The following is a 25,751-nucleotide window of genomic DNA, read 5'->3' on the forward strand; positions in this document are numbered from 1 at the left end:
AAACCAAAGTCTTATGGAAGACAGACAGACATCATATTTTGTGCTTGTTTGGAACAGTCTGAATGAAAAATATTTACATTTAAGCAGCAATTCAGTTACTCTATTGACCATGGACTTAGGTCAAAAGATACCTCCTTAGTTTTCCTTCCTTGATTTAAATATGAAGGAAAAAAAAGTTAAAACAGTAGATCTGGGGCCTAATCTCTACATAATTAAAGACATTTTGTGGCACCATCATCCCTGGTATGGCTGGGTCTTCTTTACATTGACAATTAAGTTTTGATGCCCAATTTCAATTCTACCAGAAGCAAAAAATTAGAAACAGACTAAAATTTCACTATTGATAAGACAGATAAATATTCTATTGACACCGAATCCCTTCACATAAACTCTTTTTACATCCATTGTCGCCACTTTCACTGTGAGAAGATGTGTCTGAGTCTCGAAGTTCCCAATGACCATCTACCTCTTCCAGCCCATCCCACAACTAAGTTTTTATTGACAATAAAAAATTCATATTGATTTCAAAAGTACAACTTTTGATCAGGCAGTTTTATTTGACATGACACTTTTTGTTCAAGTTTTAACCCCCACTTCATACTCATGATATTTCTTATCCCATCACACCCATAAAGAACCCATTACAGAACCAGAATTTTCTCTGATGGAAAACCCCCTAGGTTTTTCATGTGGACTTTCCGACCTTTTTACTAGACTGTAAAAGAGATGTTGGCCACCTCAACTAACCCCAAACTATTAAGTAAATAAATAAAATAAATAAATAAAATTCATGATATAATTTTGGCCGTGTGTGGAAAAAATATAAAAAATAGTCTTGAATGGAAATGTGAAATGTTCTCTTTCCAGTTCTATTGCAAGGCTCTTCCAGTTCATTATCTGAGAAGGAACCTGCTTCTATTTTTAAGTGCAAATTTACCTCTCAATGCCTTATATGCTTTTTTTCCTGTGCTGTCATTGTCCATTACTATCAAGATATTCCTGACTGGTATTTACTTTTGCAACATATTTTCACAGATAGAATGATATCTTCCTCATTTGCTTTGCCAAGTTAAACAAACTCTTTACTAAATGGTTTTATGATGCTCTTCCTTATTTCTTAAAATAAACTCAGTTTCCATGGTCATCATAATGTCCTTCCTTTTACTTGAACTGAATTTGTCCTTTTTTGTACATCAGCTGTGAGTGACTGGCATATTTTACACAAGAATATGCTCTCTACACTGAATATTTAACCTAAGTCTAACTCTGTGAATATCTAACCTAAAATTAAATAAGTTTAAATTAAAGGAGATTTTAAGCTTACTTTAAGCTCCTGAGTATCATCGCTTCCACACCTTCACACACTTGAGGAGTGCAGCAAATAAAACTTTGAAATAACCTCAGGTGTTACAATATCTGCACTTCTTGACATGGAGATTTTTACCATCCTGCCTTTGCCTGCTCACTGGAGGAAAAACTTGTATACTTATGCAGGAAAAGAGCTGTCAAGTCTTTCTTTTTTATAAAACCCTGTGCAATTCCACAGAGCAGCCTGCCTAAAATCTTCACAAAAGTTACCAAATCCAAGAACTTTGGGGTTAGGAGGGGTCAGAATTCATCTAGTTTGAGCTCCACTCCTGCTGCCTGCATATGTGCCACGTGACACAGGGAATTAGTTGTAATATCTCATTTAGTGCTCTGCATGGGAATTGCCATTGGAATGAGCCATTCTTTGATAATTTGCTTCCCTTTTATTCCTTGCTGTGAGCCTCAAATTTCCTGCAAAAGCACCATTTTTCATATGCTACCTCAAACATAACTCTCAACAAAAACCAAATTCAGTTTGTGTCCAGTTAGAGGTCAATTAAGAAGGAGCAAAGCACCCTGAAGTAGAGTGAGAATAGGGACTAAATGGATTCTGGACAACTGCCCAGAATTACATTCCTGATTTTGTATAAAGGCACCTGCACAAAGACACACAATATATTTATCATTGTGCTTCCTATTCTGTCTTATTTATATTGATATTAGGAAGATTTTGCAAACCAGGGATTTCTATCTGTAAATACATCACAGTATCTATTATACACAGGCATTTTACTGGAAGATAAACTGTGTGATAGGCATCTCTGACTCTCCAGCTGTGCAAGACTATAGCAGTCACAGCAATCACCTCTGTCTTCTCTTGACAAATTAATGAGCCGTGCTTGAAGTGACCCTAACAAAGGAGTTAAATTAAAATCATGTATATAAGCACTTCAAATCATAACAGACAAGCCATATTTTTTAAAGGCTTGGCAGTGTGATATACAGACCTACTGACTAATACCTTACCACAGCAGGGTTTCCAAGGCTCCCCTTCAGCCTCACTGTCCTGGGCTGCAAATAAGCCTCCAGACTGTGCTGATTAAAGATCTTTTTGTAGTTGTGGTTGTGTTACAAAACCATAAAATTATTATGGTTGGGAAATACTTCTAATACTATTTATACAGCCATTAACTCAGCACCACTGTGTTGACCTCCAAACCATGTCCCCAAATGTCCCATTCATTCACCTCTTGAGCACTTCCAGGGATGGTGACTCCACTCCTGCCCTGGCAAGCCTATCCCAATGCCTGACCACTCTTTCAGTGAACGGTTTTTTCCCCTAATATCCAACATAAACCTTCCCTGATGAGAGTTTTTTGCAACTTGAGGCTGTTTTCGCTTTTCCTGTTGCTTGTTACCTGGGAGAAGAGATCAACCTTCCCCTGGCTCTAACCTCCCTTCTGAGAGAAAAGGTCTCTCTGAAATTGAGAGTTGTTGAGAATGATAATGATGCAGGACAATTCACTGCTCTGAAAGCCCAAGGAGATGGGCCTGGCAGGAGTGCAGGTTCTGTGTATTTCTGATGGTCCAACTGGGTTTCGCATGACTCAGGTGTGAAAATATTCCCTTTTTCCTTCCACAGAAAAATACACTGGAATACTTTGTCTGACTTGTAATCCCAGCCCCATTATCTGTGCCTGTGCCAGCATGTGCTGCTTAAATGGAAGACAGATAGACACTGGGGACAGTACATGTCCCAACAGGAAAACCCTGATTTCATTTCACAGGTTATCTGTGGCTTTATTGCATCGGAAATGTCAGCCATGAGTAATTCCAGAAAAGCTATGACTGATGGGGAGCAATAAATAACAGTGCAGAGGAGCCCGAGCAGCTGAGGGTGGGTGAGTTCTGAGCCAGTCCTGTGATCTGGTGATGTGAGTGTTCTCTTCAATAAAGATCCCAGGTCTTCCCATAATTGGGACAGGGAATCCAAGGCTTTTAGCACTGCTCTTGCCTCTGTAGTAAAACATCCTCCATCCTAGGGAACTCTCCTGATCCATGCTGCTTGGAATCTTTTCACAGAGTGTGCACAGACAGGAAGACCAAACACAGCTGGGACAGCAGTCCCAGCGTGGAGATGCCATTTCTGCCTGAAAAAAAGGCAACCTTGAGGTTTCCTTGCTGGCACACAGAAGATGGTGCTTCCCTCCTTCAGAGGGTCTCTTGGGATCATGTCTTGGGATCATGTAAATAATGGAATGCTTTGAGCAGGAAGGGATCTTAAAGATGATCCAGTTCCACCCCTTCCACTAGTTCAGATTGCTCCAAGCCCCATCCAGCCTGGCCTTGGACATTTCCAGGGATCCAGAGGCAGCACAGCTTCTCTGGGCAACCTGTCCCAGGGCCTCACAGCCGCTGTAACATTTCCCACATCATTTTCCTGCTGTCCCATTTTGCAGTGTCCTTCAGCATAATACGAACAGCCCCACTCACAACAGTGATGTTGGTTCAGCTGATCCAAAATGCAGTATATCTTCAGAATTGGCCCTGATTTAAGATCTGATCTTGCACTTAAGAATTCCTCATTGAGCTTAATGCAACACCACAAAAAAAAACCAACAAAACCCCAAAACCAAAAGCACAAGAGCAAAGCAAAACAAAACAAAACAAAATAAAACAACCCACCCAACCCAAAAGAAAACAAAAATAATATCCTGCCCCCTAAATAAAACAAACTCGCAAACAAACACACAAACAAACAAAAACCACCTACAGCTGAAACCAACAAACCAAAACCAAAACAACAAAACAAGGATTCCTACAGTCACAGACCATTGTCCTCCTTCTGGCTGCTTTTCCACCGTGAACCACACAAGGTCTACTAGAAAAGTTAAGCATGTGAACAGAGTTTGTATCACTGGCAGACATCAGGATGGTCCATAGGTCAGCAGTAAATGGGAGAGGATGTGGTATTAATTTCAGAGGGTAATTCTTAGACAAATCCAATTTCTTTCTTGCATAGATGGAATATATGGAATATACTTATACTTGGATAAGCCTCAGCAGTGCACAACATCAAAAAATAACATTATGCAATATCAAGAGAGTACACAATAAGATGGCCAAACATCAAATCCTCTGTCCCCTATTAAAAACAGATGGGATATTACCTTTTTCATATTACCCATATGCTTTTAATACAGTTTGAGGATCTGATGCTGAAATACACTGCTGCCTGCTCCCATCCCAGCCCCGCTCTTCACAGCCTCCTCTGCAGATAAGGGCTGACATCTGGGCTGTGCAAATAGTGGCTGTAAGAGGCTGAAAAGAGCAAGACGGGGACAGAGGAAGGAGGGAGAGAAAGGGCTGCTTGTTGCTGTAGAGGAGAAGGAAAAAAGACCTTAAACAAGTGAGTCTTGGTATTGAATATCAATAAAATTTAGTATGTACAAAACTGATCAAAAACTCTGCGACTGGCAGGGCTCAAAAGGGAGATCCAGGGGGAAATTATTGTAAAGCAAAAGAGTATCCTGTGTTCTTTTGTTAAAATGAGATGCAGGTCCGTTGCTGTATCTGCATGGAGATACAAATATAAAGCCACTACTGATAAAATGCATGGGGGTTTTTGTGGCTGATAAATTACCAACAGAAAAGTCAAGCATAGGGGCCCACATCATGTGGGATGTAGGACCTGGGCAAACAGAGAGAACTGGGTCTGGAGAGTCAGAACTGAAAAGGAATTAAAGAATACAGTGAGCAAACAGAAGACCAGGAAGCTCTCCTGTTTCTGTGGGAGAATGGGCTAATGGGATCATTGAATTGTGCTGGTAGAAAAGAGGATTTAATACCATTTAATACCATTTAATATTTTTGCATTTGGCATCAATTCTATACAACCATAGAATACTGGGTTGGAAGAGACCTCAATGATCCTGTGGTCCAACCTTTCTTGGAAAAATCATGGTTTTGTCAAGGTGGCTCAGCACCCTGTGCAGCTGAATCTTAAAAATGTCCAAAGTTGGGGAATCCGCCAAGAAGGAAACCTTGACTTTCAGTCATACCCACTTCCAAACAGATTCAGAAAACAGAGAGAAAGAAAGAAAGAAAGAAAGAAAGAAAGAAAGAAAGAAAGAAAGAAAGAAAGAAAGAAAGAAAGAAAGAAAGAAAGAAAGAAAGAAAGAAAGAAAGAAAGAAAGAAAGAAAGAAAGAAAGAAAGAAAGAAAGAAAGAAAGAAAGAAAGAAAGAAAGAAAAGACTTGCCAGAACCCAAATATTTTGATTTTTTTTCCGAAGCAGACAGTGAGGTGATTTGATTACTTTGAAGGTATATGGAGGAGGAGGAGGAAAAGTCAATGCCCAGAAAGCTACTGATGTAAAAGTGGAGGAAAGAAACCAGGTTCTCTCATGGGAATCTGGAGGTAGAGGCTGACAAGAGGAAATTAACAAATATTTGTGACAGAAAGAAAAAGAATAGGATCCAACACCTGGGCACATGTTCAGGTAGTATTGGATGTGTCCAGCTACTGAATCATTGAGACCAGATGGATTTCTAGAATTTTAGGTAAAAATAATCAATACTTAGAGTCGACACTAAGGCATCAATGTGAAGAGTAGTGGCTTCTATCCTGCAGGCCTTAAATTTTAAAAGTAAATGAATAAATGTTTAGATCTTCAAGATAGTTAAGGTAAAAACCCACCTTTAATAATGCACCCCTGCTGCCACATCAATTTATAAACATTCATAGATTTAATTATTTAGAATTTAAGAGCTATGATGAATTAACCCAATTCTCCATAGTTTCAAGGCAGACTTCCAGGAACTCTGTTCCTCATTTAAGGCACCACTGACATCTCTGCATTCGAGAGACACATGAGCACCAACAGAAAAACAAGGTAATTGATGCTTGGGAATCCAGCTAGAACTTGGGCATAGCTCTGACATCATAGAATCATGGAATGGTCTGGGTTGGAAGGGATCTTAAAGGTGATTTTTTTCTACCCCATGCCATGGGCAGGGATACCTTCCAAAAGAGCAGGTTACACCAAGCCTTGTCCAACTTGGCCTTGGACACTTTCAGGAATGGGGCAGCCACAGTTTCTCTGGGCAAGTAATGAAAATTTTATAACATGGTTCAGCATGGTTAGTCATATTTCAGTCAATGGAGAAATTAATAAGTACATCAAGTGGACAAAGTACCTCATTACAGTTTAATCAGTATCTGGTGGCGATTCGTCTGCTACTTACCTACTGTTACCTTCTCTTGGGGACAGCAAAACAGACTGAGTCACCATTAAGGTGTCAACTGGCAAGCCAAGGCCACTCTGAAGGTCTCCAGTCTGATGAGTGTTGATAATTGTTCTGGCCAAACTCTTTAGGCTGTCACTTGTCAGCTCGTTTCTTGGATGACCTGGAAGATCACCAAGCTCAATGATCAGCACTCTGGATGGACCAGCCCCATCAGGTGGATGCAGAGCCCGGGTGCTCCCTGGTTGTGTCCCCTCTTCCTGTGGGCTGTATCTGCTCTGAAATGCTGTGCAAAATGCCATGTTAGGGCAGTGATATCTCTTTTTGCTGGCATTGGCTGAGATTACCTGCAAAGTGCTTTCACTTCCCAGCACATTATAGACCACTCTGACTTGGTCATGACCAATCTTCAAGAAATCAGCCAATCGATGTGCTATGGTTGCCTCACCCTCTTCCCCAGCAGCCTCAGTTACAGTGAAAGCCACAAGAAGGGAAAGGCCAGCAACTATTTCCACAGGTTCCTTCTCATGGAGGAGAACATAGAGAAGGTTGTCCTCAAAGCTGAAGTAATTGGCCCCTGCCCCTGAGTTCAGTGAAAAAGAAGATGGGGTCGGAGAGACATAATTCCCTTGGATGAAAACACGAAGGCTGAGTGGTTCAGAGAAGAACATGGCAAGGGGCAGCCTGGTTGTGTTTTGGCCACTGAGGAGGTAGAGTCTGAAAGCCAGAGGTGCCAGGTCTGGGAAGCAAACTGTGGTGAGTTTGGTGGAGGGCAGAACAGAGAAGAAAGCAGAACGATGCTCTGCAGGGTGGCACAAAGAATGCGAGGTCTCATCAGTGAAGGTGTCCATAAAGCTGCCAGTCATTGTAACCACTGGGAACAGTCTCTGGCTGTCCACACTGGAATCCAAGTTTTCTAAGATGACAAGTGCATGATCTGTCTGTTTGCAGAAGTAGCCTTGTACTGAGGGCTTGAAGAGACACTTACTGTCATCTCTGTAAATTCCTGGAAGAGAATAAAGGGAGATGGGGGAAAAAAATTAATTGTTTCAGACATCATCTCAATTTTTAATAGGTCCTTATTTTCCCATTCCAAATTAAAAGTTACTTTGTCTGTGTTAAAATTTTACATAGTTTTAAGAGAAGCCTGGACACTGAGAGGTATTAAATAGGTAGAAACTGCATCTACCTCTAGATGCCTTGGAATTGAAGATTGCTGAGGACTGAAAACAAATGACAGAGAAGCAACACATGCACCTACCTTGTTTTTTTCAACATATAAAACTACAGCATCCATTGAAAGAGCATACATGCAAGACAGACTTTTTGTCTGACCCAGCACTTTGTCCCTATTTCCTTGTGCCTTCTACATTTTTCCTGGTCCCAAGCCTGTAGCAGAGTAATGAATCAGGGCATGACTGCAAGTCTTTGCAAAGATAATTTAACCCTACAAAATGCTGTCTCATCCCACTCACAGAGACTGCACTTCAAACAGAAAACACTAGAAAGGACCAGAACATCATTAATCTACTCCAGTGGTGAACCACCTCATCAAGTGAGAAGCTGGAAGAAACCATCAAATTCCGATACCTACAAATATAGGAGATTCTCACACATGTTACAAATGTCCAAACTCCCACTGCAGTCAGTTGAGAACTGGAATTTCAACCATTTGCTCACAGGCAGGTGTCTAGATTTGTTTGAGATGTCTTGAGGTACCAGAGATATGTGACACAGGGTCTGTAGAAGACATATGCCTTGCAAGGACACCCCACAGCACCAGAAATCACACTAAACACACATTTGTGTAACTGAAACACACCGAATTTCCCAGCCATCTCTTCAAAGCAGTTTAAAACCAATGAAATTCACCCTAAAATACTTCTATTTAGTCATCTGGATTGCATTTTACAATCCTATAATTTTACTGACCATAGGTGGGATCCTGTCACTTAAACACAAGTGCAGAATGTCACCTGGACTTCTTTTGGTAGCTGCAACATCTGTAGGTGTAACACACAATGAATGGAAGTGCAAAAGCCACTTCTGGTAACACTTTGTTCTTTCACTTAATGTAAAAGAATCATAGGCTCACAGAATGGTTTGGGTTGTAAGGTTGGACCTTAATTATCATCTAGTTCCAACCCTCCTGCAAAGGGCCACCTTCCACTAGACCAGGTTGCTCAGGCCCCCATCCTACCTATCCCTGAACACTTCCAGGGATGGGGAATTCACAGCTTCTCTGGGCAACCAATGCCTCAACATACTCGCAGTAAAGAATTTCTTTGCAATATCAAATTTAACCCTACCCCTGTTAGTTTTGTGCCATTCCCCCTTGTGCTGCCACTCCATACCTTTGTCAAAATCCTGAATGGTGCTATAAGTTTATAGTGTGCTCCATCTAACTAAATACAGTCTCTGCTTTAAGATGAGAGAAATTGTGCCTCAAGCTGTAATGATGAGATCACCACTGATGATAAAGAGAGAATAAAAGTAAATGAGTTCAGATACAGGCACCAAAAACATAAACATTTCTGCCTGGAGCATCTTAGAAAAAATGTGTAGGTTTCTGTTTTTCCTTCCTCTCTTCAAAATAAAATCAAAGGAGGAACTTGCTGCTGTAGTCAGCTAGAATTCTCCTTCCCTCACCTAGCCTGCTCCTTCCTTAGTCAGCTGTGCTCACAAATGTGTTGGGCAAAGCGTGGCCAGTGTCCAAACCAGCTCTGTGCTCCTCATTCAGCACATGGGCACATGCATTCAGTTCACATAAAAAATAAGGGACAGCAACATCCTTAAGAGTCACAAACTTCTGGATGAATAAGAGGATATTAGGGCTAAAAGACATCACTTATCAAGGACACATTATGTGAAAATTTCTGCTAGATAAAGGTAGCAGACTTCTAAAAAATAAATTAACTATGAGAAGTGTTAGATGGGCTCTGAGCAACGTGGTGCAGTGGAAGGTGTCCCTGTCTACCTGGGGATGATCTTTAAGGTTACTTCCAACTCAAGCCATTCTGTGATTCCATTAAATAATTCTGGGCTCTGCCTTTAGTTGCATCTCAAAGCCAGAGTCCTGTGCATTATGTATTTCCAGGGGAATCATCATGTGCAGCCCGTGGCCTGTGAACATTCCCCAGAATGAGCTCTCCCTCTGCACGTCCCTGAGGGAAGCAATGGAATTACATAAATGTTGAGCTCTGCTCAGGGAGGATGCCCAAATGAGATGGGATCTGTACAAACCCCCCTATTTTTAGACACCAGCTTACAAATTTGCTTCCCTTTTCTTGCTTTTCCCTGTTTTTTGGTGGTTTTGTTTTTTTTGGTTTTTTTTTGTTTTTTTGCTTTTCAGTGTATTTTGCTGTAGTATTTTGCTGTCAGTTTTTTGTGCTGGAGGCAAAAAAGAGAGCGAGGGACAGCTCTGTTCAGAACAGAAGTGGAAATGCTGTGCTCAGAGACACTGGAATTGTCCCGGAGCGCTGGGAGGACACGCTGTGCCGCCAGCAGCCTGCCCACAAAGGCTGACACATCTTATCCACGGCTCTCCTGGAAACACCCCATCTCCCCCTGGTGACATTTCTCATGTCTACAAATGGGATTTGATGATACTTCATGATTTCTCAGAACTTTCCTTGGCCCCGCCTGCCTTGCAAAGGTGGCTGGCTTGGTTTCCTGCACACACTCACACCCGTGCACACACACACGCATCACTGCTTGTCTTCTTCCAAATGGCCTTATCTGCCAGTCACAATTTCTGCAGCCTGCAATTTCGATCACTTTTAAATGAAACCCATGCTGGCCTTAGTAATCATAATGTCATTTACAATTTACCACAAAACACGTTTATTCGGTTAGTAGCACATTGGAGAAAGAGAACTCCATATGAACTCGCCACTGAAGCCCTAATCTGATTATTTCCTCATGAAAATCCAAGCAGGGGTGCTTGTAAGAGGGGGTCTGAGAGGAGAAGAAAAAAGTGAGTCCTGGCCACAGCTGACTCTGATAATCAATGAGAACAGATAAGTGACGCGGCGTGTCACGGCCAGCAGCTAATCTGCCCCAGGGCTTTCCTCTAGAAAAGGCCAGAGTGGACAGGACTTAATAAATACTGAGTGACCACTGAATATTGAGCTGACATGTGCTATTTACATCGGTGATGAACAATAGCAGTGATAAATTCCAGAAGCATCCCCCTGCCATGGGTGAAATTGGATTACACAGGTTCTATTTGTATGTGTTTGCACACACACACACACACACACACACACACACACGTGTGTGAGAGAGGGAGAAAAAAAATGGGGAAAAAAGAGTCAGCTACAGTCCTTAGACATGTGTGGGAAATTTGAAGATACTCATATATTGTTGAATTTCATGCTGTGATCTTGTGTACCCAGGCAGAGGACGGGGACATGTGTGCTTTGGGCTCATGAACTCACCTGTTTTTCCTGCTCCACACAAGAAGAGAGAGAAATGATACATGGAATGTGCGTGTGTTTGTTCACCCTCTGCAGATAATTCCTCCACCTCAGCGAGTAGACTTTGCTTTCTGCAGGTTCCACCCATCATCAAGGCAAATTTATTATTTATTTATATACATAAACACATCAGCACATATATCTAGATGAGATTTTAGCAACTCAGGTTGCTTCTAGGGCTCCTGACAAATATTAACTTTGTGTCAATATTTGTCCTTCCTGTCGTGAAATGAGGATTTTCCACCTCATTTCACATTTGAAAAGAATAATGCGCCGAGGGGGCCCTCTTTGCTTAGGGAAAAAACCTCCACCGCTGCCACCATCACCACATCATATCCTTTATTTAGAAAAATGGAGAGAGGTGGAAGGAGAGAAAAGCATTTTTTAAAATAGATGTTCTGACTTAAAGGCACATAGAGTCCTATACAAGTCTCCTGGCTTTTCCCTTGTTCCCCAATGCCAAATAAATAAAATAAAATAAATTCTACATTTAAAATTGAATGAAATACATCAACATTAATGATTTTCCCCTTCAGGTTAACGCCACCATTTGCTTCAATAATTTTTACCCATTTCGTGATAGATTCCACAATTCATGGTACAGGGGAAAATAGAGACTCTTTCTGACAAAAACAAAAGGCAATGTCAGTTTTTTATCAAAATAAAATAAATCTCCCACAATTTTCTTTCCATCTGACTGCATTTGCCCGTCAGTTATTTCTAATTTAACTACAATTATAGCTACAAAAATACAAAAGCAAGGAGGGGAGGAAGGGGGAGGGGAGAGATAAATGGGACACTGTTTAGAAATTGCGATTCATTGGCCTTGGGCTGGCCAGCACATATCTTTGCTGAGAGGGAAATATTCATCAGCATTAACTGTTCCTTTTGACCTGCTGACATTCAAATGGGAAATAAAGGGGGAAAAAAAGGGCCCAGGAATAGCACCTTGGAAATCCAGAAAAGGTAAATTATTCTGAGTTCAGTTGCAGAGGAAGGCACAGTGGTACAAATGTTTCTTATGTGTTTGTTTACAAATGTGCTAGGTTTGGTTCAGGCAGAGTTAATTTTCTTTGCAGTAGCTGTTTTGGGCTGTGTTTTGGATTTGTGCTGAAAACGGTGCTAACAGCACAGAGATGTTTTCATTATTGCTGAGAGGGGCTTGCACAGAGTTGAAGCCTTTTCTGCTCCTCACCCCACCAGTGAATGGGCTGGGGGTGCACAAGGATTTGGGAGGGGACAGAGCCAGAACAGCTGACCCACAGAATATCCCAGACCATGTGGGTTCATGCTTAGCCTATAAAGCTGGGGTAAGAAGAAGGAAGGGGAGGACATTTGGAGTGATGGCATTTATTTTCCCAAGTCACTGCAACCTGTGGTGGAGTCCCACTGGAGTGGCTGAACACCTCCCTGCCCATGGGAAGTGGGGAATGGATTATTTTTTTTTGCTTTGCTTGCTTACACAACTTTTACTTCCCTTGTTTAAAGGTCTTTATCTCAACCCCCAGGTTCTCTCCCTTTTACCCTTCCAGTTCTCTCTTCCATCCCACCAGGGCTGAGTGACTGAGGGGCTCTGTGAGGCTGAGTTGCCAGCTGGGGTTAAACCATGGGAACACACACACAAATAAATATGTACTCATAGCAGGGATCATGTAAATAAAAATAGAGTGACTGCTTTAGGCTGTTAATTCTTTCTTTTAAAGAAAATTATTTTGGAAGGAAATGAGTCTCATAACATCAGTCTGTGTGGGGGTTTTATACTCTCCTGTTTACCATTCTTCTATAAAAAACTTTGACCCCCCCAAGCCAATTTTAGCCACATTTGTGAACTCAAAAATACTGTGTTCCTTCAAGGTTTGTAAAAGTAGGTGCCCAAGAAGAGAAAAGCCAGTTATTTGTCCTTCCTTTGAATGAAGCTCTGTCATAAAACTCTCTTCTTACACATCCTGAGATCTGCATTCACCCTTCCCTTTCACATGCAAATCCAAAGAAAAACAGGTGTAATACATGAAATATTTGCTCTTGCATTCATTGTGTGCTTTGCTATGGCCACACATATTGAAACTAATTATTCTCTTAAAATCAAGTGTTATTTGCCACTTTCATATAGTTATACATATTTAGGTTTGCATCAACCCTTCAGAGCTCCCCACGCCTGAGAGGGAAGGCACACATTAGAGATGACAATATATCTGTCCCAGTCATGAGCAAAAAATTACAGTTTTACAGTTCCCAGAGACTATAATAATAATAATTCATTCTTGACCTCAAAGCATCAGTTTTAAAAAGAGAGACCAGCAAATCTCTGAGGTCAGAATGCTCTCCAACAGGGATCAAAAAGAGTATGGGAACCATTTGTATAGCAATGTTCACTCAAAATGCTCCTCAAGCTTTCACTGATTTACAGGTCAGGAACCTCTTGAGTCAGAGAGATCTTTGTTGGTCTTTGTATTTGAGAGAAAACACCAAACCTGTCTTAGAAACCCATGAAAAGTTGGGGGGAGAATAATAACCCAACCAGGAGAAAATATCTTGATCCCTCTCAAAGGAGGTGGGTGAGTAAATCTGGAAGGGCCCTTTAGAGATCGTGCCCAGACCAGGCTGGATAACGGGATTTTCCTTTTAATTCCACAAATCTTCTGGATTACAATGTGCCACACTTGGAAATACTTGTGTCCAGAAGAATCAGCAGGAATTGAGCTTCTAGAGCATTTTATCCATCAAAACTTATAAAATAACCAGTGCCAAGTCAGGTTCTAGTCCCTGAGGCCAGCTGGCACAGCCCTTCCATAGAATTAAAGCAATGGACCCTCCAGAAGACAGTGATCACCTCCAAACTGAATTTTTGAACTGGCTCCTGACTCGTGATAATTTTTGGAAAGCACCCAGGAGTTATTTTGGGCACTTCTGTGTTGGCTGGGACAAAAGTGGGTTTGGAGCTGTACTGTTGGTGCAATAGGAAGCTCCAGTGTCCATACCCCAGTGCTGCTGGACTGGGCAGACACCCATTCCTGCTACTGTCAGCACTGGCCCAGAGCAGCTTGTGCATAATTTTACTAAATCAGAAAGACAGAATTTGGAACAATTTTTTTCTGTATTATGATTAATGACTTGGGAACTTTGGTCATTTTAGTGATCCTGACAACACAAAGGTCCCCATAATGCTTATTTCAGGAACAAATGCAATACTGTGACAAAAGTGTTACCAGATATTTTATTGTGCATGGAGGCAAAATTGGTTAAACAGTGTGGACTGGAACTTTTAGATGATCTCATGAAGCAGGTAAGACAAACAAACTATTCTCACAAACCTCTTGAAGTGATTAACCACCATCCAAAAAGCCATCTCTATGTAAGATGAGTCCTGTCTCCCAGAAAAGACAAATAAAAATACAAAGAGAGTAATCTTTTCATCCCTATTATTTCACCTTTGAAAAACATAATGTTCCACAAGTATCAGTTCTTTTCTTGTGTCACTAGCAAAGCTTTTCCCATTTTCCTCCCCTTGAAGATAATCCTGATTTCCTTTAGGTATTTTTAAGAGGAGTTTTCTCTTCTCTTGATCAGCAACCTCACTGACTGAAGCTTTAGTCACACCCATACCTGTGGCTCAAAATAAAGATGAGGAGCAGCAAACAGCAGAGCTTTTGCTGACACAGTTCCAGTCACCATCTCTCTGGTCTAGGAATGATAAAATTACCACCACCACCACCACCACCTGAAAGCAGAACAGCAGTTTTGTCAGATGCCAGCCCTAAAAATGAATGTGGCTGTGCCACGCACTGCTCTGAGCTGTGGATATAATGAGTTTTGAATGGGAAGTCCCGGACACAATAAATCTGTGCCATATGTGACCATTTCCTGTGTCAGTTCCTTTCTCATAACCAGTGGAGGCTTCTCCCTCCCCCTCACTTTCCCTTTCATGACCCTACACCAGGGCTCTGAAATCTTTCAGGGTTGCTTTTGAGCCCCAGGCCTTTCCACAGCAGTTGCATAAATAAATGAGTTTGACAGCAAACATCATAATGGTTACGGTAATTTGTGCTCCACACAAGTGCTTGTGCTACTCGCAGGAGAAACCGGGGAGGAAAGAGCTTTTTTTGTTACCACAAACAAAAGTATGTTCTCTGACAAGTGGTGAAAGAATTAGTCAAATAAACTTGAACTCTATTCAGACCATCGTGTTATGGATGGGGAGGTTCTCAGCTTTGCTCTCCTTCCTTGGCCTGCAGTCACTGCAAAGAAAAATCATCCTTTTCTTCTGCAAAAATAAAGTTAGGGCATAAAATGAACTGCCTCAAAATAAAATTTTCAGGGAACTCCACTTTACTGCTATTATTATTATCATTTCTTCCCAATTAGAACAGTTCTTTGGTCCTGGGAACATGCTCACAAAGAGACTGAGTGATTTTCCACTAGAAGCTGGCTAGAAGGAAAATGCCAAATACCTGCAGTTTCTGGAAGTATTTGGGTTAGAAATAAGCTTTAAAATGACAATAATTTCTGTAAGAAATAGGTTGAGAGGGCAGAACAGAAGCTTCCATTTGTTCTATTTTCTCCCTTTTTCATTGACAAACAACATTTTGACTAAATACCAAACTTTTACTAAGTTTTTAACTTTCCCTGAGAAATTATAATATATTTCGTCTGTGTAGATTTTTTTTGTCTGTAAACCCTATTATTAGAAGCCATTTTTCCCCAGCAATGCCATTTAATAAAACATATTTCATATATCCCGATTTCAGCCCAGACATTTCAGTTAGCATAGTAAAAGGCATAATTAGTTTATAGAATTTTTACAACAATTGTAAGGAAGGAAGGTTGGTTTCCCATATCCAATACAGAGATAACAAAATAAAAGTATTAGTATTTTAACCAGGGAGGCTTAGGTTGGAAATCTGAAGGTCATCTTTCTGGTAAAAAAAAAAAATGTAAGTAGCAAGAGCTTGAAACCAATTGTTTAGGAATCTGGGAGGACGAATACAAGTGAAGGATTTTTTCAGCAGGTTACATTAATTTCTTTTTTGGAACATTGCAATTACAGATTTATAGTAATTACTTTAGAGTGCTTCTTTTCTTTTCTTTTCTTTTCTTTTCTTTTCTTTTCTTTTCTTTTCTTTTCTTTTCTTTTCTTTTCTTTTCTTTTCTTTTCTTTTCTTTTCTTTTCTTTTCTTTTCTTTTCTTTTCTTTTCTTTCTTTCCTTCCCTTCCCTTTCCTTCCCTTTCCTTCCCTTTCCTTTCCTTTCCTTTCCTTTCCTTTCCTTTCCTTTCCTTTCCTTTCCTTTCCTTTCCTTTCCTTTCCTTTCCTTTCCTTTCCTTTCCTTTCCTTTCCTTTCCTTTCCTTTCCTTTCCTTTCCTTTCCTTTCCTTTCCTTTCCTTTCCTTTCCTTTCCTTTCCTTTCCTTTCCTTTCCTTTCCTTTCCTTTCTTTCCCCATCTAAGTTATAAAAATATGTTAAAATCTTACTTGCACCTGCCTTGGCTGGAGGTTCAGCCCAAGAGCCTGAGCTCATAACAGAAAGGTTCACAAGCACAAGAGTCCCTGTGACATTATTAGGATGATTTTCAGCAATATTAGTCCTGTATGGGCTGTGGACTTGAATCTTAAAGCAGAAGGATTTCATTATGGGTACAGACAGCTATATTATGCCATGACATATTTATGACAATGAGCAGTAATGGGAGGCAAGCATTTTAAGCCTTGGGAGTCGAAATTAATCTGAGAGCACGGTGCAGAATCTGAACACCTATGAAAACATACTGCAGAGCTAAAATTTGAGACACAAAGGCTACAGTCATTACCTGAGCACATAGAAGGGATTCATCACATTAATTCTAGCTGCCTAAATGTTAAGCATCTAGTCTAAGCTAATTGTCTGGTCTAAGCTGTTCATCTAGACAATAATCATTAGAAAGGGGGAGAAGAGAGGCTTTTAGAGGGTCATTCATTCCTGCTTTTCTTTGGATGGATTGCATCACTTCTGGAGGTATCTGTCTCTGCTGGCTATGTGTGGGACCTAGACACATATTTTGGACTGGAGGCCTGTCTTTAGAATTGGAGAATCACCAAATCATTAAGTTTAGAAAAGATCTCCAAGATCATCAAGTCCAACCTTTGGCCAATCACCACCTTGCCATTAAACCACAGCACTAAGTGCCAGTGCCATTGGGTAAAATGAGCCCAAGCACTAATGATGCTGCTAATGAGGCTTGTGGAACAGCCAGGCCAATCCATGTTCATGTTCTGAAATAAGAGGGAAATTATAGCTCTGTACACACTTCTAAATAACCATCTTCTTCAGTTTTGAATGAGAGGAAAGAGAGAAAGGAGGGAGATGAAGTAACTACCATCAAATTAAAAATTAGAAAGAAACTCCCCTATCCCTGACAGAGACATAAACAAGCTACAAACACAGTTTGAGGAAGACCCTGAAAAAGACCAAACTCTGCATTTGGCTTTTGTAGTTCTGGTGACCAAGCCATGGCATCCTCCCACATGTGCCAGGTGCAGTCACCCTGAAAACCAAGGATCTCTTTGCTCCTGAACAGTGCACCCAACTCAGGAAACAGAGGGGGCCCTCAGCAAAATACCTTGGAATGCCCAAAATTAGAGAACTTATCCAAAAAGAGTTGAGCAAATAGAACAACTCCCTAAAAAAATATTTCTAACCTCTAGAACTAACATGGATGCAGGAACAGAACCACACTGGTTTCAAACACCACTTCCAAAAAATCAAATATCTGTCAGCATAATCCTAAAATACCATGCTTACAATGAATCTTGGGAGAAAAAACGTAGGTTGGAAGGGATTTCCAGATGTCATATATTTCAAACTTCTACTCAGAGCAAGGCTAACTACAAAGTTACATCAGACTTTTGAGGGCTTTATCACAAATCATACCATATCTACATTTTAGGTTTTAGGTTTCATAGGACAAAACTCCCAGGTTAGAGTATGTCCAGAGGAGCTGCCAGGGTTGAAAATTACTTGGAGAATATCTGTGACCCAATGACACGTTCATTCAGAACTTCAGATACTTTCAAGATGGTTTGAAGAAGCTTTGAGAGTTGATTTTGCAAAGAATTTTTATACTCATGTAGTCCAAATCCTGGTCCTTGTCCCATCCCAAGCCTTCTGGACAGCTCCAACAGGAAGGGAGTACATTTGGAGCTGGAACATCTCTTGTGCTTTACCACACAGTGTTCTTCAAATTCATATAAAGGTGAATGGACAGAGTCACACTGATCCTCGTTGTGTGGGATGGTGCCCATGGAGAAAAATAATAAATGTATTGGTTAAGTACTGAAATCACCCACCAGTCCAGATTGCCCTGCTCTAAGTAGTAAGGATCACTTCCTTTCTATTTTATTCCAGACTTACTAGAGAGCTGTTTGAAATTTCAGACAGCCCTTGGAGTTATTTTGGCCAGGGAGTATATTTAAAACTCATTGTGCCTAATGTTGTCTTTCTACAATTGAGAAGTAATCAGGAAAGACGTGAAAATAAATAGACAAGTGAGAGGCAAAATGAAATATGAAGTGGCTAGAAAGGAGTCTGCTCTCTAATGTATTTTTTCAGCTTATTATTGTAAAAGCCCAGAGCAAAAGAGTAGCTTTGAAGAGTCTTTTGTTAATAGTGGAGAGGTTGTCTTTATATTTTTCTTAACTTTTTTATTTATTAACCATGCTGCACAGGGCACTTCCATAAGTGATGGCCAAGTTTCAGGTTTCAGGGACTTGTTTAGTCTGAAAATATCCCCAGCTGCAATGGGAAGCAGAAAAGAGAAGTAACAACCCATTGCATGGTGTTAGAAGGAAACAAAACCGAAGCCCATTTGTTCTCTGCTTTTCCCTGTCATTTCTGGTGGTTGAGCTTGCAGAGCTTTGGATGTCCCTGTTTGGATGGTTAGAATGCATTCCCAGCACGCCACTTCCTCAGGTGGTCGAGCTGATGACAGCATGAGGCCAATGTAAAACAGCTGATGTCTTGACCCTATCTGAAAATAAAATTACAGAGCTGCATTCCTACACTGGGCAGTCCTCCAGATCATTGTGGAAAATAGAAAATAAATGTTATTGAGGGCACTTACCCTATGCTCAAGCCCTAAATGACGACAGTTGATAACATTTTTGACACTATTGGTGTTAGGGCACTATGTGTTTATTTATCATTGCTGTCATTATGGGGCTAAGTATAAAAGTATTCAATTTCTTCAAAACCTCATCAAGGCTGTCAGGTCAGAAAATATTATCTGTGCACAGGAAACCAGAGACGTGCATTGGGCAGATTTTCTTCTTTGAGAGTTTTTAGAGTTTTAGTTTACCAGGAAAAAAAATTTAAAAAGCACTGATACTGTGTTAGATAGGCAGAACAATTCAGCATTCTCCAAGGCTTCTTAGCTCAGGTACCCTGCTGGAATTTAAAGGATGCCCTTCATGTATAATAGTTCACATTATCTAACTTTTATGAAGAGAATTGTCAGCATGGACATATTTGGTTTAGCTTTTTTTTAGTATAACACCTGCATTGCCAGACACACCCATCAGACAAGCCCAAGTACGGTTTTTACTTGTCTGTTCCATGTCATCAGAAATATCAGAACACATTTAATTTTCTTGACACACCAGTTGCAAAGCTCAGTTGAAAAGCTGTCAGCAAGAATCTCTACAAGAATTTCTGCTGGTTTGGGCCATCAGGGAGTGTCTTTCAGTGCCATGAAGAGTCAAGATTCTTTGGAGAGCCTTCAAAGAGCCCATCTGGCACGGTTTGTTCAGTTTTCCCAAGTCTCATGTGGCAGTCACAGGGCACAGCAGGCTGAAGACTTGTAGGTTGTGTTTGTGTCCCACTAGGATGGAAAGGCTCATTGCACAGTCAGAGTACACAAAGTGCTCAGAGCTAAGAACTGAGGCTAATCCAGCAGGCAGAAAACTGGAGCAATCCATTTCCAAACCTGTATTGCCTTATCAAGGCAATCTGGGCTACAACCACTGTCCATGAAAGCCACAGAAATTCTCTTTACATGTAATTCCCCTTTCCAACTCAAATCCTTCCCAAAAGGGTGGTACTACATGTAAAGCACGTGTTGTCAGTTGTCAAAAATAGATTCACATTTTCTTGGTTTGTTTCCCTGGGGTCACAAAATGGTAAATAATTCTGGCAACACTACAGACAGTAACCTGAACATCCAGCCAGAAGGATGTGCTGTGGGAAGCATCCCTGTGCTGCCAAGGACATTGAGGAGGGGAGGAATATAAGGGAATCTTGACTTTTTTTTTTTTCCATTTCACTCTCCATGTCTCACAGGGAGCAGGAGCTCAGACAGAGAGGCCTCAGAAGTAGAGGTCTGAATTTAATAAAGCTGTCTGGGGGGAGGAGGCAGGGGAGAGAAGATCACGGAGATAAGAGAGAAAGGAAGGCAGGAAAAGAAAGGACATTACAGCTGGCTGGTGATGGCTGTGCCCTTTCAGACTCAAGTGGGGGGAAGTGAAATATTTGTGTAAGAGGCAGGACACCAGGTCATTATGGAAAGAATGGGAAATTATTAAAAAAAAAAAAAAAAGAATATTTTGTGGTTTGGACATATATTTCCATGCCACTGTAATGAGGATAGGCCAAAGGCAAGGGAAGGCAAGGATAATGGCAAGATGCTGCAAGGTAATTAATAGGACTGCTGGATTTCATCACAGTTTTGGGGATTATTGAAATGACCCTTTAAATTCAGTGCAGCTACACTTACAGTATGCAAGTCAGACCCCTCTTTAGGAGAAAAAATTCTTTCAAATTAACAATTCCACAGATTAGCAAATCCACAGGGTCTATTTGCTTCCCACTTCTGCAACCTTTCTCCTGTTTCACCTGGAAGAATAAAAGTTAATTGAGGGGAGCAGGGAGGAGGAAGCTCATTTCATCCCCACTGGCACAGCCATCTCCATCAAGGTACCAAGTTGACTTCCTTAAAGTAAAAAAATAGCAAATACACTGACAAAGCTCCCATCTAGGGATGTTTTTTTTTTTCTTTTCCACAAGATTCTGTTTGTTAGAAAAACCAAAAAAAAGACACCAGAGGGAAAATAAATGCAAATACATTTTTAATGCATGCATTTAATTTTCAGAACATGGTGGGCACTTCAGTGCCGGGTGCTGGAACTGCAAGGGAGAATTTATCTAATCAGTCCTCCGTGTCCCTGCTTCATTGACATAATGTGGTCCTGCCGATTAAAGCACTGGAATCTCTGCCTTTTCCTTCTCTTTCATACTAAAATTATTGATGTGCTTTGTACAATGTGTAATTGCCATTATTGTATATGTGCCTGGAGCATGTGCAGAGCTGAAATTGAAATAAATAAGCAAACAAAAATCACACGATAGCGAGTCTCTGATGGTATGGTGGGGGTTGGTGCCGTGGTTTCACAAGCTGAAAATAGGATTTCATACTGCTGTGACTGGTTTTGATAAAGTGAGATTTGATAAGACTGGAAGAAAGGCTGCTGTGATCCTCCAGCCTGACCTCTTCTTTTCTTACAGCACAGACCCCCAGTAAACACCCAAATCAAAGTGCCTCTTTTAGCATTCCGGGTCTGAGCCTCACCATCCAGGGATTTCACCAGAGCAGCCCTGATTTGCGTCACCTGAGGATCTTGCCCAGTATCACACACTCACTTTTGCTCCATCTCTTTCTCTCCCTCTCATGGACACGCAGTAGATTTGTTCTTTACATTTAATTTATGCAAGCAAGGCACAGAATACATTTCAGTAATGCCAATTAGATACGCACTAATTTCTTCTCTGTGAAATAGCAGTAAGTAATTAATCAGAATTTTGATCACAACTCAGTTGGCAATTCTAATTGCACTTGTCATTTCCACAGCAAATACAGAATCATTATCTTTTTCGCCAAGTCCTCTCTTCCTAATCATCCAGGGGTGCTAGAAGCAAAACATTTCCAAGAACTAGATATTGTATCTATCAACCAGCAGCCTTAATACCTTTGGACTGAGGGTTAGAGGGTTCAGTCCATGGCTGTGTTTTATTTCAAGCTTCATCATAATTTTAAAGGGAATAGCTGGTGGCAGGCTGACTGCTTGCCTGGGGCAGGTGGGGGGATTCTGCCTCATGAAATTATGAGGAAGGATAAAAGCTAGCGGCTCACTCCATTAAAAACCTTCTGGGAGGGCTCTAGAGATGCCTGACCTTTGCAGGAGCATCCAGCAGGCATCCCAGGGACATGTGGACGTTGATCAGGTCTGTGCCACCACAGCCCACACGACATCTCGGAGGCACCACATCCATGTCCCACCTCCAGGCACTTCCAGCCACCCCAGGAGCAAACAGGATGATCAGGGGAGATCAATGCCCCGTGTTTCACCAAAGCAGTGCTTCCATGGCTGTTTAGAGATCATCCTGGTGGTTTGTGCAAGCTGACAGTGCCAGTCTGGAGTGAGAATGGGTTGGGATTGTCTGCCTGGATGGTGTTATGGCTGGGGGGGCAGTGGAGGTAGGATTCTCCTTTGCTATGCTGCAAAAAGCTGTCAGTGAGATCCTCCTCAGATGGCTTAGATGAAAGAAGGGAGCAGGAAGAGAAAGAGAGATTTACCTTTTAGGAGCTGAGCCCTACAGAGACCTACACCAGATCCAACCTCCAATTCCAGCATGGCAATTCACCTCCTCCTCCTGCTGGAAATAAGGGTTTCCAAGGACCTGACACCTACAGACCAGTTTAATATTCAGATTCTTCATATAATTCAAGCCCAGGTAGTTAATATTTTCCCAAGTAATGCCAAATTTTACACAGTAAATTTGGGAACAACCATTAAAACTGAGATCTCAATTCTGTCAACTTAATAACAAGTGAAAAAACGTTTAAGAGAAGTATAAAGGCACTTCACACAAAAAGGCTCTGCATAGAGTATATTGTGAACCAGGATAGTTCTGGCTCTACCCTTACATACAATTTGAGCAAGCAGCACCAATGAAAATTGGCAATTTGAAGGCTGCCCAAGCATCTCCTGTACTCTCCACATTTTTCTCCTTCCTGCTCTAAGCAGCACAAATCACTGAAAGAACTGGAAGGCATCACAGCCCTGTCCTTTGCTTCCTCAGGGCTTATTTTGCCTATGCTCTTGCTTTTATTACATATTTGAGAGAACAATAAGAAGGATTTGAGGGGAACAGTAACCTGACAGTCCTTCTACTCACAGAGACCAAACTTCTCTCATAGAAGGGGGAATAACTCTCAACATCAGTGATGCCAGTGTGGAATGAAGAGGGTCAGAACACCTCAGAGCTTAGCTATGAATATGGAAGCCAGGAACAATGTCTGAGATCTTGATGGGCTGAATTTCCTTCATAGCAGACAGAAAAAAACCCAGCATAAACATCTGAACTGCCACAGAGACTTTTCTTGGTCTGGGATTGGGGCAGGGATGGCATGTTAAACATGCTCTCCATGATGAAAAGTGTCAAAAGCTTGAATCATACATTTTCCACTTTCTGGGTCACAGTGGGCCACAGACATTTTCCATTAGTCTTTAAAAGAGGTACACTGAGGCTATGTCCACACTTATGAAGGTTTATGCCTTAGATCTAGTACTCAATCACAAATATTTCACATTCTTAGAACATTTTGCATGTTTTTTTTTTTTTGTCTAGATCAGCTAGCACTGACCAAAACTGTGTCTAGGAACTGTCTGAGGCTTCATGTGATTTGTGACCATCTCAGTTTGAGTGCAATCAATCTGGTCTGGAGCAAAAGGGATTTTAATGATTTTGTAAATGGCCATACTAAGAGTTGGCCATGGGCAGAGATACCTTCCACTAGACCAGGTTGTCTAAAACCCCATCCAAACTGACCTGGAACACTTCCAGGGATGAGGATATGTTCAATTTCAAGCCACTCAGGAGCATGGGAGGCATTGGTAGAGTTAAAAATGAGGTTGCCATGGTCAGATTTTTCTTTGCCAGCTCTCCATACTCAGAGTCAGCAATGACTTTGCTGACTATCTAAATATTGATGAGATACTCTAAAAAGGCAAAAAATAACAAAAACTTTTCAAAAAAACCTAACACAAAAACTGCACAAGAGAAAGGATGACTTTTAATTCACTATAGTCAAAGTTGCTTAATCACCTCAGAATTGGAAAATGAAAAGGAAACAGCAGCTCTTGGAACTTGAGCATCTTTGAAGACTGAGTGAACCCACACAGCACAGATTTATGAAGACAGCAGATCACATCCCAGATTAGTTACAGCAGCTGAAAGGGAAAAATAAGGTCTTTAAAACCAGAGGCAGTGGGATACAATCAGACTAGTGCAAAAAAAAAAGAAAAAATCAGCTTCAACACAGATATTTAAGTAATGGATGGTCCTGAAGAGACATTCTGGCTACATCTTCACCAGTAAATTAAATGTGCCCAGGAGGATTCCCAGACACCGAGGCCAGCTGACATGATCTGGTTGCATTCATCTTCTAAACCAGCTCAGCTTCAAAAATAGGATGAATTCATCCACTAGACCAGCTGGGAATGTTCCTTGGCACACACAAACTCCCAAACTGCACCCAAGAACACCAGAATTACTTGGGAGAGTATTACTTGGCTAGGACTAAAGCATGCAAGGGGCTGTGGTAAATATAATGCAGGGCAGTGGATTGCACCTCTGTGTTATTTTATTTATGTTAACATGGACATCACCCCTGTCCATCTGAACTTCTGCCCCTGGAGAGTGCTCCTGTGTGCACAATTTTACCTGCAAAATTCAACAGAGGGCAGAGATCACACCAGGCAGGTGTATCCCAAACCAGGCATCCCAACCTTATGGAAATGGACAGAGAAACCTGCCCAGATTACTTCTGGGCCTGTTTGAGAGAAGAGTTCACACCCAGCAGAAAAGACCAAGCAGATGTTGAGTGAAATATTTGGCCTTCTTTTGGCATTGTTGAAGGTTTCTGAACATCATCACGCCTTGGAAATTCAGAGTCGCACAAGGGTTTGGGTTGAAGGGACCTCTAAATATTGTCTACTTCCAACCCCCTGCTATGGGCATGCACACCTTCCACTAGAACACTGACACTTGTACTAGAAAAATATTTAAAAGGAAAAAAACCCAAACATTTATGGTTATTATTAAAATCACTACTAATGCGGCAGCAAATCAAGTTGTTGGTGTGTGCCTTCTGTTTATTACCAGGACAGGCTTTGAACTCGAGAGGAAGTGAAGGAAGGGACAACTAAGTCACCTCCTGGCTGTTATTTCCCTGCTGGAAATAGGCAATAGATTGACAACAGCTGAGGAGAAACCTACCTACCCACTGCAACCTTAATTAATACAAGGAGGATGGGCTTGGGAAGACTGGAGTCACCCCAGGAGCAAATGGGAATGATTTCCTGTCTCTACTCAGCTTGTGTCTCTGTAGGTTGATGCAGCTGGACTGAACTCTGGTCTTCAACAGCCAGTCCTAATCTATTATTTCAGTGAGGTTCTGGCCGCATTTAAGTGTGGGAAATAGTCTGATGTTTGGTGGTGCCACCAAATCAGCTCACCACTCATGAGCATCTCCCTAATCTAGACGCTCTGGCAAACAGTGGATGAAAAATATGTCCATGAAAAATGCGTCCCTAAAAAATGTGTCACAATCGCAAAAAAGCTGTGTAAATCCTCTCACAGACACACTGAGCAAACACAAAAGAAAGAGTGGGAATAGGTTAGGAGTGGCTACACCACCAGA

The 25,751-nt window shown here is 41.3% G+C and overlaps 1 protein-coding gene across 1 annotated transcript in view; it reads right to left on the bottom strand.

Annotated features, from left to right (window-relative positions):
• The window catches only part of PKHD1 (PKHD1 ciliary IPT domain containing fibrocystin/polyductin), a 238,734-nt gene that overhangs the window by 21,824 nt on the left and 191,159 nt on the right, over window positions 1-25,751 (bottom strand). Inside the window, exon 59 of the mRNA XM_063153146.1 lies at window positions 6,553-7,558. Coding sequence (XP_063009216.1) covers window positions 6,553-7,558 — 1,006 coding nt within the window. The remainder of the gene's footprint in view (window positions 1-6,552; window positions 7,559-25,751) is intronic.

This window comes from Melospiza melodia, chromosome 3 (genome assembly GCF_035770615.1).
Source record: "Melospiza melodia melodia isolate bMelMel2 chromosome 3, bMelMel2.pri, whole genome shotgun sequence".
Lineage (NCBI taxonomy): Eukaryota > Metazoa > Chordata > Aves > Passeriformes > Passerellidae > Melospiza > Melospiza melodia.